The sequence below is a fragment of the Pelophylax lessonae genome (assembly GCF_965119305.1).
Source record: "Pelophylax lessonae genome assembly, chromosome: 3".
Taxonomy (NCBI): Eukaryota; Metazoa; Chordata; class Amphibia; order Anura; family Ranidae; genus Pelophylax; species Pelophylax lessonae.
In genome coordinates this window covers 464,221,128-464,236,172 of record NC_138770.1, presented here as the reverse complement: position 1 = coordinate 464,236,172, position 15,045 = coordinate 464,221,128, and the positions used below count along the sequence as shown (strand labels likewise).

Here is a 15,045-nt window from a genome sequence, read left to right as displayed (position 1 = left end):
TGTAAGGTTCTTTTTTTTTCCATGCAGCCTGTGGGCTGAAAGAAAAAAGAGAACTTAAAAGATTCCTCCATTCACATTGATCGATGTGGATGAAGAAATCTCTGCCAGAAAGTGTGTGGAATGCCCACCATTAGACCCCCCATCATCCACTCACTTCTAATGATGGGCATACATGCAATGTTGTTTTCTTTCCTTTAGGCTATGGGATAGCTGGAAAAAAAAGAATATAGCAGATTCCTTCATTCGCATCAATCGATGTGGATGAAGAAATCTTTGCCAAGAAAAGTGTTAGAAAATATATGGTACAGCATAGGGAATATCCGCTCTCTGTGTCCACTCCATCCCCTGTGCTTCGCCAAACATGTTCTTTTTTTAACTGTGGTGGTAAAATCACCTACTACAGTACTGCAATCATTGATTTACGTATATGCTGAGAGCAAATGCTGTTGCTTTCAGAATAAACAAATCAGTGCTGCAGCTGATGGGCGTACCTGGAAAGCAAACTATGATTAACAGTAAAACACAGTAACAATTAAAACATTACAATATTATACAATACAATAGATCGCCGGCATTACTAGAAAAAAAAAAAACACAAAAATGACAAATCTTTCTCGTAGTTAGTAAACGCGATAACTTTTGCGCAAACCAATCAAAATACGCTTATTGTGATTTTTTTTAACAAAAATATGTAGCAGAAAACAAATTGCCCTAAAATGTTAAAAAATTTAGATTTTTACATTTTTTGGGGGGAATGTTATATATCAAAATGTGAAAAGCATTGTTTTTTTTTCAAAATTGTCACTCTTTTTTTCAAAAATTAAAAATCGTACAGGTGATCAAATACCACCAAAAGAAAGCTCCATTTGTAGGGAAAAAAAGGACGTGAATTTCTTTTGGGTACAGCGTCGCATGACTGCGCAATTGTCCGTTAAAATAATGCAGTGCCGAATCACAAAATATGGCCTGTTCAGGAAGGGGGTAAAATCTTCCGGTCTTAAAGTGTATAAAAATACACTCATTGAGAATTTTTTTGTCACAGACATGTAGCTAAATACATTTTGGCCTAAATATATGACAAAAATGTAATATTTTTTAACTGTCAATGTAGAAAATGTCAATTTATCGCAACATTTTCTCTCTTTTTTTATTAATATCACAAAAAATAAAAAGCGCAGAGGTAATCACATACCACCAAAAGAAAGCTCTGTTTGTGAAAAAAAAGGACGTAAATTTAGTTTGGGTACAGCATTGCATGACCGCGCAATTGTCAGTTAAAGTCATGCAGTGCCAAGTTGAAAAAAGTGGCCTGGTCATTGAGCAGCAAAATTCTCCGGTCTTAAAGTGGTTAATGTTGTATTTGTGGACACAGAGGGGCTTCTCAACAACACCAGTCGCTGTTGCAATTTGGACTGTCGTATCTGCGCGAATGGAGGAGAGAACGAAAACATTCCGTGTGTCCCTCCACTTCACTGCAAGCAATTTATTACACTTATCCAGCCCACACTGCCTGGGAATCTTTTGTCAAGCATTTAAAGGAGAGAAGTATGTGGACTGCCATTTTGTGGACTGTCTAATTCTGAAAATGCTATTCTTTTAAATCACACATCTGAAGCAAGAATGCTGTAAAGAAAGTGTCAGGTATGCTTGGAGGGAGCCCACCCCTCCTTAAAGTGTGCAAACATAACCCTCTGCTTTTAAAGCTTACTGTTAGACAGGGTCAATTTGGATTTTTTTCAGGCTGGCTGGCAAGTGCACTGGGAAATCTTTGTGATGTGCAGTGCCCTTCCATGTGCACCTTGCTGCAAAGGCCAGGTATAGGCTGGGGTGATTGCCATGTTTTTGTACTGTTGCATGAATTGGGTGCAGGGAGGCACTGGATGCCTTCGTTGCCATTGTGCTCTTATTGGGCGTCATGTGCATCCCTGTGCCTTTAAGGAGGGGTGGGCACCCACCAGGCATACCTGCCCTTAATCTATTCATTCTTATATGTGCTCCTACTATGGAGGGTCTGGAAATTTATAGTTTGGACTGTAGTATATACAGGTCCCCTTGGCGCATGTATATTCGGACATGTGTCCAAACAAAACTCTCTGTTTTCAACAATTTGGTTGTTTTGCAGAGTGACTGCTACATGTGCTGGGAAATTGTTTGTCCATTTGTGATGATCAAAATTCTTTATGTCAATGTCTGTTCCAAATCAGTGACTCTGGAGGCATAGAAACCAAAGCACTGCAAGACAGCAAGGCAACTAATAATCTCAAAAGAAGAGATCAAAGGAGAGGTCATAAATGACTTATATCCTGACACTTTCACTTAAAGAGCCCATTCAGACTAGTGCGACTTGCCAGGCGACTTGTCAGCCTGACAAGTCGCGGTAGGTCGCGGTCCATTGAGTAGTACAGGACCCATTCTAATAGGAGCGACACAAGTCGCTCCGACTTAGAAAAAGGGTCCTGTACTACTTTGGGGCGACCTGGGAGCGACTTGCATAGACTTCCATTATGTGAAGTCTCTGCAAGTCGCGCCGAAGTCGCGGTGCACAGTGGTGCACGCGACTTCACAGGTCGCCCCCCAAAGTCGGATCGCCTCAGTGTGAACCGGCTCTAAACAAACATTGTTAAAAAACAAACGTGTGTGTGTTAATACAAAGTGAGCAGTGTATTTGCCTTTAATAAATCATCCCCAATGTCTGTCAGCTACCCAGGCCCTGAAACAGCAAAGCAACCCAAACCAGGACATTTTCCCCACCATGTTTCAGAGGTGTTTTGAGGTTCTTCTCCAGAAATACTGTTTTCATGTCTACTGTTATGTGGATTGATTGGTCTTCAGCAGATCGGGGTTTATTTACTAAAGATCTGAGGGGGACATGCAAGGAAAAAAACAGCATTTTTGCTTGCCCATGATTGGATGATAGAAATCAGCAGAGCTTCCCCTCATTTTAGATCTTCCCTTCAGATCTACAGCGACTGCACTTCCAAGTGCACTTACAAAGTGCAATTGCAGTGCACTTGTAGTGCAGAGTGGATTTGCCTTTAATAAATCAGCCCCATTGTTTCAGAAGGTCTGATCTCTACCTGTATGTTCAATGGCAAACTGTAATCTTGCTCTAATGTTCTTTTTGGACAGCAAAAGCTTTTTCCAAATGCACCATCCCTTGCAGGTTGAATTTGTGCAAACAATTTATGATTGAGATGCCCTTTGACCAAAACTGTTGCAAGAGTTTCCTAAACAATTACATTTTGGGGTTGTTGGAGATGTTCATTGGGTTTACAGCAAAATGGTAGTGTAAACTTTAAAAAATAACTTTTTTAGGTAGCAGTAACACCAGCAGAAATTAGCTGTGATCACAGCAGAAGCAATGGATTACAAAAGGCTCACTCTGTCAAACTGTCAAAATTTTCATTTAGGTAGACCGATTTGCTCATTATTAATAGCATGTTGTCAAGGAGGAAAGTCTTATGCTAGATTTACATATTTGCAGTGCAGGTAGCCTATTCATTTTGACACCTGCACAATTTATTTCAGTGTACCACAATTCACAGATTGCTTACACTTGTGTTTTGTGCTACCCTGAAATGGAGGTCTATTGTGGTATGTTAGTGACGTAAGTTCAAATTGAATGGCACCGAAATACAATGCACTGTGGTGGACATATATGTGGTAAAAATAGCATGTTACTGCAAGTGACTTTTCAATGAACCTTTCCTATTGTTTTATTCACAGGATATGATGTATTAAGCAGATCTGCACTGTATAAAGGTTTCAGGCACTGGATCTGTGCACTTAACTTATATATGTAATATAAATGTATTAATATCTAGTATTTTCTATTTTACAAATTTAGATGTACATATGTAAATGACTATTATTACCTGGAGTCTGCGTTGTATAACCTGCATACATTAAAAAAAGATAAAAAAAAAAAAAATGTTACATCCGGAAATGTCATACCTTAAAATCAGTAAATAATCAGAAATCTATCCAGGTAATAATATTTAAAGTAATGCAATTTCCCTCTTAGTTAGTTAGCACAATTCAGAGTTAAAACCAATTTTGGTGCATATGTAAACACAGGTGTCAGATATGACATCTTTAAAAAGTATTCACCTCTTTGAAGTTTTCATGTTTTATTTAAGAATATTGAACAGTGGGTTTAATATATATATATTTTTTTTATCAACAGAGATATACTCTTTCATGATGGACTGAAGTTCTCTACGAAGCACTTTAAATAACTTAATTGTTGGGAAAGTTTCATCCTCTTAACACAGACATGAAGGGTGTTTAGTGGGCACCAACACCCTCCAAGCACTACCCATTCAACATAATGGGATTGCGCCAAAAACAAATTTTGGTTTTTAGAGGTTACACGAGGCGGTGAGGAAACAATATCACTTCCTCACTGTCTGTCAAACTCCCTCTTAAAATATAAATGAGCCATTACTGAAAGGTCCACTTTAAGAACTGGCGAACACAACTATGATTTGCTATGACAAAATTACATGAAGTTAGTAACGTGTTATATATACAAAGAAAATATTTTATTCTAACCTTAATTCTGCTGGTAATTATTCAGTAATGAAAAATCATTATCGTTTAAAGTCCAACCCCAGACAAAACATTTTGGTATAGAGTGAGCAAGGGCTAGAACCCTTATGCCTCGTACACACGCACCGATTGTTGGCCGACCGATCGGCCGTCTTTTGTCCAGTATTGTTGTGTTGGTTGAAATGTGCTCTAGACTGCACACAAATTTTGTCGGCCTACAACAACCAACTGGAGAAGTGATGTCATGTTCTGGTTTACTTTCCGTGTGTTTTTTCTTCTCTGAGCATGCCCAGTCTTGCTCATCTGACTTTTGTCTGCCGAAATCTGTACTGACTGATGAACAACAAAAATTTTATAGCATGCACACCAGATTTTGTTCGGCCGAAAAGTCGCAGTCGGTTGTCGGAAGCATCATACTAACAAGCCGACAATCGGCCGATCGGACGTTGGTCGAAGATTTACGGCCAACAATCGGTGCGTGTGTACGAGGCTTTACTCTAATCCTTGTAATCAAACAAGGTTTTTTTTTTTTTTCAATTCTTTTTTCAATGTTTTTATTGATTTTACAAGATCAAAAGAATGCGAGGAGAGTTCATCATTTCTCAAGACACATGGAATTTATGTTTCTTAAGTAAATAAAAAAAAGTGAATATGACTGTTATTACCACATACAGCTCTACAGCTTCAACTGTAACAGAGACATGCATGAATAAAATCAGGTAAACAGCTGTGAACAAAAAAGAAAAAAGCAAAAAGGAAAAAAAGAAAGATAGGAAAAGAAAAAAAAGAGCAACAAGCAAGATCAATTTTTTTTTTCTCTCAGTTAACCAAGCCATGCAAATCATTACTTGAATCCTGAACTGCTGGTCCATAGCAAAAATAGATTATTTAAAGTATATTTCCAGCCAAAACAGTTTTTCTTCTTTGGGATAGAATGAAGGTAGTTTGGAACCCTTGTTATAGATTTTCCTTCACTTTCTGTCCTGCTGACAATGGTTTAACCAAACTGAAAGTGAGGAAAATTTACCAACATCAACACAGATAGGAATAAAAACTAAATTAATTAATTACTAAAATAAAAAATAATTATTTTATTTATTTATTATTTGTTGTCCCCTTTTATGTTGTAGACTTGACCTTCCTGTCTAGTAAAACCATTGTCAAAGGGGCAGCAAGTGAGGGAGAGTCTCTGTTATGGAGCCAGAGCAAATAAAAACAGAAAATATTTCTAATTCTTTATTATTCTATCCACAACTAAAAAAACATTTTAACTTGGCATACACTTTAAAACAGAGCTAAAAGGCCTGGTACTTTTTGTGGTAGTAGGTTTCTTCTACCAGCATAGCATACGTTTTTGGAGCAAAAATGTCTGTGCAAACAAAATATTAACTACAATACACTATGAGTACAATATTTTTGCAGAAAAAAATAAGTACATATATATATACACACATACACACACACACCCACACATATATATACACAGTATAGGGAATTTTTGTTTTTATAAAGTTACTTTTGAGATTATGAAATGTATGTTCACAATGTCCTTCCATTCATTTTTATAGTGGATCAGTTTTAAGTTGCATTTGTATTACACATTTAGAAAGGGAATGGTTTCTAAACATTCTGACACCAAAAACTCAATTTGTTTTCTACATTTTCAGGTAAGAACACAGCTGTTATTTCACTTGGAAGTCTTTAGTTAACTAATTGTTTCACAAAATATTAATAATATTTAATCTGTTACCTGCTGGAAATGATGAAAAGACAGCACGAAATCCAGACATTTCAACAGAACTATCACTTTTAAATTCAATGATGATGACATTAGATGATGAGGAGTATCTGTAGTAAGTATAGTTTGAAGGATAACAAAGCGTTGCTAAAAGTGTAGCATTTTGGCGATGTCCATCATACACCTTCACCCAGTCAAATATACAGTTATTCGATGCTTCTAATCTAATAATAAAACACAGAATAGAAGTGAAGGCTGACCCATACATATAGAAGACAAAGAACAAACTAAAACGAAAGGCTGCTATAGATATAAAGAGACCAGTATAAAGCAGGTCAAACTTGCTATTTTTACTGTTTTATTTATTTATTAATGTTTTTCATGAATTATCAGTTCCAACCAGATCTAGAGGTCATAACAATCTAGATAAATCTATTTAGTGGATAGATTTTTAAATTTAAAAGCACAGTCCAACATTGTTTTCTCTAAAAATGCTGCCAATATTTTATGCCACCCTACATCTGCCTTATTATATTATTTTTAGTAGCTGGGAAAGCACCGTTCCTCAGTGTGACTTTTTCTTTTTTATTCGGTTTTTATCTGTGTTATAATTTAGATCCACAGCATGATTTCCCATGTCAATCCTTTATACACTTGAGTCAGGCAACTAGGCAAGGCTAAATGACAACATTATTTGAAATTTGGCAAAGAAATGTTGTTGTCCAAGTTTATAAACAGGTCACTATGAAAACTTACATTTTATTTTAAGCTTATGACTAGCCAAACCTTTTTCTTGTTTTGGATAGATTAGGAAAGGGTTCAATCCTTTATCAAGTTGGGTTTTACAATTTGTGTCCCACTGGGAGGTTTCACTTCAATTTCTGTCCTGGAGGTTCAACAGGAAGGAGATGAAACTACCCTTAAGTAAAATAAATTCTCATCAAAAGACTACTACACACCTTGTACAGCTCCGGTTGGAGCCTCTGTACTAACAATCCGATGCTAGTACAGCAATTTCCTCTGCTAAGCTGACAGGGACCCCCCCCCCCCCCCCGGGACACTCCGGTCAGCCAATTACTGAGAGTGCTGATCAGGAGCCAGTTGGCTGCTGGTTCTCCAGCATGGACGCTCAACAGGAGCCGGCCAATCGGCTGGCTTTGGTCGGACCAGCTGCCATACACACGGGCCGAATGTCTTTTATTGAACCGGCCAATATTGACAGACATCTGAGCATTTATTCCCATTGGACGATCTGTACCTCTTGTTGTAGTGGCAAGGTGGGAAATAGAACAGAGAATCTCCCCGGTGGGGATACAAACAGGAATAAAAAAGTAACCCTCATCACTCAATCCAAAACTGTCAAATTAAGGTTTTCCTTTACATATACTTTAACTTGTCAAATATCCAGTTCAGATTCTTTATTAGGTTTAAACGCATGATTGCCAGTGTAGGTTCTGCAGTCTTTGTGAGTGTGTGGGATGGCTTTTTCTTTTTTTTAAAAAACGGTTCCTATTATATTTACTTAAAGGAGAAGTATGGTCAAAGGAGAAGTATGGTCAAAGCTCTTTTGGCCACACTTCTCATGTCACATGGATGCAGAACTAAGTGCACTTCTGTGACCCAGATTCTGCTGACAGAACTAAAGGCCGCTGTTGGCTGACAACACAGAGCTGGTCCAGGCTCTGCAGGGATCCTGACAATAATGTTGAGATCCATCCAGATGCTTGAATGGCAGCTAAATCAGCCTCTCATCACACTGCTGAGAGCATGAACCAGCTGTTCCTACCCCCTGCACAGCCCTGCACTTCAGTAAACACTGGAGGGGAGGAGCAGAAAGCCAGTGACTGACAGTCATTGCACTCTGCTCATTGAAGACCAAGAACTGACCGGTCAGCGGTCATGTGATCAGTTCTCAGCACACTGATGCTGCATCCACATTGGTTAGTATATGGGTTTGTTTTTTGTAGTCCCATACTTCTCTTTTAAAAAATAAACAAATCTCTTGCTCTGAAACCATGTAAGGAATAAATAATTATGTAGACCGACTTGTGAAAATGATAGTGGTTTGGTCTGATCTTGATTATTTGGTCCAATAATTTCTCACTTACTGACCTAAAGCATGTAAACAGATTAGGCATTTTGACTTCAATGTCTTTAAAATCTGGACAGAATAAAATCAGCATTTTCAAAAATATCTAATAATTATACAGTATAAGTTTCCTCTACTTTTATTATGAACTTACTGAAAATGTGTAAAAGTCAATTCCACACGATACCCTCTTGCTGTCTCAATTTCCCATATGCATAAACTATTAGATGAATAATTGTTGGGGAAATTTGGGCTGGTTATGACCCCAGAAAACTGTGTGATGCGACCTCCACAGCTGGTGTAATTCCCTGTGATATACAAAATAAGATACCAAAAGGCATTGTATTCTATAAATCCCAATAAACGAAAAATAAAAAAATTCAAAAATTACTACATACGTGTAGTCCATGATGGAGATGTTGTATTCACTGTAAATTAAGTACATATTTCATTGTCAAATTGTTAGATGGAATGGCTGAGATAAAACGTGTTCTTAAATAAAAAATGTATTAATATTTTATACTGCATAATCTATTAGGAAAATACATTAACTATACATTTATCATTCTTATTATGAATATTAATCGATAGATGGAGAGACAGACATAAAATAACTGAATACCAAATAAGACAAACATGCAAATAAATGTATGTACCTGCTGGCAAACCTGGGTATGTTGGATGTTCTGTAAGAAAATACATATTTTTAATGAACATCATGAAATACTTTCTTACATAGACAAACATAAAACAATGTGAATATCAAATATACATGATGTTTTGAAGGCTAGGTTCACCTTTTTTTCCCTTAAATTCCAGCTCTCCTATGTACCAATATACCATGAATGTACTTCTTTTGCAGAAATAAAAAAGCTTTCTTTTTATCCTACACAGCCCTTACCTTCTCCATTTTTCCCTTGACCGACCTTATGACATGACACAGTAAGGATTTCTCCAGCTGACACACAAACTGCATCATCTGCCCTCCTACTTCAGGAGATCACTGCCTCCCACCTCTGCAGGTGCACGTTTTTAAATAAATCACTGTTCCCACTTAATATACAGGAATCAATTTTCTTTTTACCCCAAGCTGGCCATACATTATATAATATTTTTAGTTATTTCCTTTACATTTACCCTCACCTATGTAGTGCAGGGGCCTGCCTGATTGCATTCAAAATGGAACGTGTTTAGGTTTGACCTCATATAAGGTTTTGGTAAATCTAAAGGAAAATTGAACATACAATTTTTATAATATATGGCCAGCCTTACTTTCATCTTGCAATGATCGTTTATTTGGCAGAGTATGCAGGAGCTGAGTGATCAGATAACAGTCTATGTGGGTGGAGCTTTAGTATTGAAAACAGTTAATGTGGGTCCTGAGTTTTGTAAAGCCCACCATACACTATGCAATCTGATTGTACAATCCCTTTTAGATCAACCATCAACTATGTAGTGTAAGGGCCTGTCTGATTGGATACAGATTGAATGGATAGATAGGTGGGTCCTCCTATTACATAGTTCTAATAAATATATAGGGAATTGTACAGAGATTATACAATCAGACTGCAATGGGTATGGCCAGCCTTGTACAAGTACAAAGGAGGGAGTGAATAGAAACACTTAAGGCCCGTACACACGATAAAAAAATCTGTGCGGAAAATTCGTCCGACGTGCTGATTTTTGGATTGTTAGTATGGTGCTTTCGACAGCCAAATCCAACTTTTCGGCTGACAAAACCCTGATGTGCAGGCTATATAATTTTTGTTGTCCGTAATACAACGTCCGATTTTTGTCTCATTAGTACAGATTTTGACAGAAAAAAATCTTAAGAGCAAGACTAGGCATGCTCAGAGACAAAAGAACACATACAAAACAATCCAACACATGACATCACTTCTGAAGTAGAATTCTGTTGTACGGGAAAATTCGTTTGAAAATAACCTCTTCACTTTCCACATCAGACTAGCATGCAACAAAAAACGGACAACAGATCGTTCGATAATCTGATCGTGTGTACGGGGCTTTAGCTGTCAAGCCCCATTCACATCTCTGCATAGCGGAAACTCACACTCCTGCATGCACCTTTTTCGGGGCGTTTTAGAGCATTTTCGCTCATCACACATAGGGCATCCTATTCAACAATTGCCCCAAAGAAGCACCAGGAACTCTTTTATAGAGCGGAATGTGGTATGTTTTTTTTACTGAGCTTTTCGGTCTGTTTGCAGTGTGATTCTGAAACACACAACAAAGCATGCTTTTTCTGTGCAGTTTGCCATGCATACAAAAATGCACAGATGTTAATGGAGCCTCAGTGTTCTTCTCCAATTTCACCTTCAGGCCCCATTCACATCTAGCGTAGTGAGAGTGCATGGTTTTGGCTTGCTTCTCCTGTGACACGAATAGGGCAGCCTGTTGATTCCAATAGACTGCACTACACGTGGCAAAATAGCTCATGGGAAACTTTGGCATGCTGTGGGCTGCAGGTTTTTTACTGTGCATTTTGCTGCGCTTGTTACTCTCTTTTAACGTGGCAAAATGCATTTGCTTCTGTGGTTGGTATGCCGTTAACAATTAATGGCACCAAAAGTGCAAGTAGTTAATTTTAGATATATAAAGGTGGCCATACATTATACAATCAGATTGTACAATCTCTGTATGATCTCCTTTAGATTTACTACAACTATATAATAGGAGGACATACCATCTATCCAATCTCTCTGTAACCAATGAGGCAGTCCCTTGCATTACATAGTTGATGGAAGGGCTTTTTTTTTCTAAGAGAATAGGTGCAGGAACTCCCCCTTCTGAGTCACTTCTTACCCACCTCTGAGCAACATCCTTTGGTTCCACCCCCTACCCACCTCCCTGTACCACCCCTTTTAGAGACTACAGAAGTATAATTTTGTGGTGATAAGTAATATTTGTTAATAACAAGAAAAGCAGTACAGTAGATACCCAGCAGCAATAGACCCTTCCCAGCAGCAATAGATTCCCCCAGCAACAATAGACCCCCCAGAAAAAATTGACTCCAACAACAATAGACCCCCTTTAGCAACAACAGATTTCCCAGCATCAATAGACTTCAACAGCCAGCAACAATAGACCACTCCCTCAACAGTAGGTCCCTTCTATCAACAATTGACCCCTAGCAACATAAGCCCAACCACCAGCAACTATAGGCCTTCTCTCAACAGTAGATCCCTTTCAGCAACAACTGGCCCCACCAGCAACATAAGTCCCCCTCAGCAACAATAATCTCTGCCTCTGCCATGCAAAAATAGATACACTTCAGAAACAATAAATCCCCCAGAAGTCAGCATCAATAGACTCTCCAGCACACCCCAGAACCCCTTTCCATTACATTCAGCACGGGAGGTGCCGGAACAGCGTTCCCCCACGTTCCTGCTGAAAAAAGCCCTGGTTGATGGTATATCTACAGGAGATTGTGCAATCAGATTGTATACTGTATGGTGAGCTTTACAGAACCCAGGATATAATGTGTATGTGGATGCCAGTGTGTTTAGTGAGAGCAGTGTCAATGATTGCATTTAAAAAACGTGCACCTGCAGAGGTGGGAGGTAGTGATCTCCTGGAGTAGGAGGGTAGATGGTGCAGCGTGTGTGTTAATGTGACTAATTCCTTATGTGGTTATCTAGAAATTAGAGGCATTCTGGCTCTTTTATGGTGTTTACAAAAAGTTATTTTAGTCATTCCCTGGTAACTGTTGTATGCATTTTAACGTTTAAAATGACCCTTTCATGCCATACAAATAAATCTAAAATCCCTATAACTGAAAAAATAGGGGTCAGTAGAATACCAGTAAGTATTTGGGGAATCAGGAAAATTGACAGGTTTGTTGGTAATTGAGCCGACTATCACATTGAGTTTCTCTTGAATGAAGCAGATTATTAGCTGCATGAGCGGTGGAAAAGATAAGTATTCAGTCTCTCCTTTTACAGGTATAGCTGTTTCTATTTATTTCTAATGACAGTGTCACTTTAACTATAGCCATGAAGCAGGACGTGGAGGCAAACAACTAAATACAAATCTGAAATACATATTTGAAAATTGTTTTATCTGCCAAATGACTTGCAATTTTGTGCAGCCAGTTTTCTTGATCCCTTCCCAGGGAACACAGCCAGATCATCAACCTTTACTTCTGCAGCACAGCTTAGATATAAACACTGAGCCAAAATATAGCCACAGTTTGCTGACTAGAAATGAAGAAGCGGCAGCACCACATACAGTAGATTACACCATCTCCTTTTTCTCTGTTCTTTCTCCTCCTGTTAATGTGTTCACTTTTACATATGTGCATGCCGCAGGTCCTGATTGGCTGCTTGTGCTGGCCCTCCTTTATATTCTGAGCATTCATATTCATCAACATATTCAGGTACTTATGCTGGCCATAGACTATATGAAAAATCGTTTAAACTAATTTTCGAAAAACGAACACTTGGTCGTGCCATCATGTAATGACCGAATTTTGATTGATAAATCATTCAATGGACATAAATGAATCAGTTTTTCTTTCATTTTGTCACATATACCTAGTGCAAAAGTTCGGGCGAGAACACGTTTACCTTTCAATTTATTGTTCATTCAGCAGAATTTTCCAAACTGTTTCTTCATTTTTTTTTTCAACTCTGAAAAGTTAAACCTGATTTACTATTTGTGCCTATTAATTGGACGAAAAAACAAATGAACGGACCAAGTGACAGATTTTGAAACGATTTTTCGGCTAGTGTAGGGCCAGCAATACTCTAGTTGCATTCAAAAATAGAGCAAAATAAATATTTGAGCACATAATTGAATCTTTTTTTGTTACACAAAAGTTCAGCATTAAAGAAAATTTCTTCCCAGGGTATCATACAGACCTGTGAGAACTCAGTAGCCTATAGAAGCTTCAAATAATGAATGTATTTCTTAGAACTCCGCTAGCTTAAATGTATTGACCCCCCAATAATTTGGTAGACCCATGTGGAGGTTCTGATCCCCCCACTGCCCAGTAATAATGTTTAGTCACAGTGACCAGCTGAAGTAATGCACCAAAATACCGCCACTATATCTAACTTACTACCTATCTCTTCTTAGTGTGACATCGCTTGCTCCTGCTCACTTTTCTCTTGCTTATTACTTGGCAATGACATCTGGAATATCAGAAAAAAAAAAACGTTCTGCCTTGTCTCCTTCTTTCCTGCAAGGGCCACAGTCCTGCTTTACTTTTACAGATTTGTATAGTTAATGAATAAATGCAATCATATTACCTGTGGAACCATTTACAAGGGCATTTTGAGAATCTAAAATAATAAACATATGATTAGTTAGTGAAATGGGTGAATATGACAATACAAGAAAAATGCTGATACTAACATGACATTTTTTTTTTTTTTTTTTACATACTTCGAAGTTCCATATCTTGGAGCGAATTACAAGACACAGGTGGTATATTCATAGACCCTGGGTTATAGGATGCTGCCTTCAGGTGATTGGACACTGGCAAAACTTTTCTGGATTCGCCCCTTTTTATCTCATAAAGGCAATCATTATCTTTGAGGATTCTATGCAAAAGTGCCTTACCAAGCAGGCATCCTCCCTTGTGGAGAGAAATCTAACACAGCCATGGTGTCTGCTTCATTCCCCTCCATGTCTGTGTCTATTAGAGCAAGCATTTCAGTTTCCAACTCCAGTGGGGACAGAGGGGGTGGAGAAGGAGCCTGGCGCTTTTGAGCTATGAACAGTGGTGCCTGTATCAAAGCCATAAGTTGTCCAGGAAAGTCTGACATAGTTGCAGAAAGTTTTCCTTGGTCAGGTAGGCCACTTCTTGCGTACCTGAGATATGCCTAGAACTGGATGCAGAGACCAGTGTTAAAATAGAATACTGCTCCAGAAGCATTGTCACTCTGAGTGGTTTGAGTTTCTTGCAGGCTTTCGGCAGAGTGTATATTTATCTGGCATGGTTCCCTTGCACCTGGTCTCTGCCATTGCTATAAGTGAGGGTATTCCTGGTCTGGTGGGTATGGCTCCCAAGGTTTTACTGAGATGGCAGCAATCAGTATACACTGCTTCTATTGCTTTAGTAAAAGACAGTGAGGAGTTGATCGATTAATCTAAAATAAAATAATAACTAATAAGGCATAGAAGGATTTCTTTGTAGGGGAGAAGAGGTCCATCACCTAAGGACACTGAAAAAACTGAGGTCTAACAGAGTGAAGTAGGGTGATAGGGATACACGCAGCTGGCATGTCCAATCACCTGAAGGTAGCAGCAAGCAGTGCTGTATGTCCTGCACGATATAATAAAATATTATACACTTTGGATAAAGCTTATTTTGCCCAATACTTCTTCTGTGAAAGGTGGCTCCAGATTACCACTGATTTCTAAGCAAAAAAGATCATGCTTTGCAACCTAGAATGAAAATGATGAAGTCAGCTAGCTTTGTAATATTTTTACTATTATCCAACCTCATACCCTAATTTAATGCAAAAGACCTGCTTTCAAGGGTGTGTGGCCAAAAGCTGACATGGCCTTGATACTGGCAGAAAAATATCCGTCTGAATTCAAAATTATCTCCAAACCAGCTGTGGCATTTCTCTCTGAAATATTTTCCCATAATGCATATACAGAAATGTGTTGTCCCCCTTTCTATGGAGAAGAGGGGATG

The 15,045-nt window shown here is 38.3% G+C and overlaps 1 protein-coding gene across 1 annotated transcript in view; it reads right to left on the bottom strand.

The window, feature by feature from the left end:
* The window catches only part of LOC309551829 (scavenger receptor cysteine-rich domain-containing protein DMBT1-like), a gene marked incomplete at both ends in the record, with an annotated part of 214,327 nt that overhangs the window by 40,828 nt on the left and 158,454 nt on the right, over positions 1-15,045 (bottom strand). Inside the window, one exon of the mRNA XM_082252526.1 lies at positions 3,876-3,896. Coding sequence (XP_082108652.1) covers positions 3,876-3,896 — 21 coding nt within the window. The remainder of the gene's footprint in view (positions 1-3,875; positions 3,897-15,045) is intronic.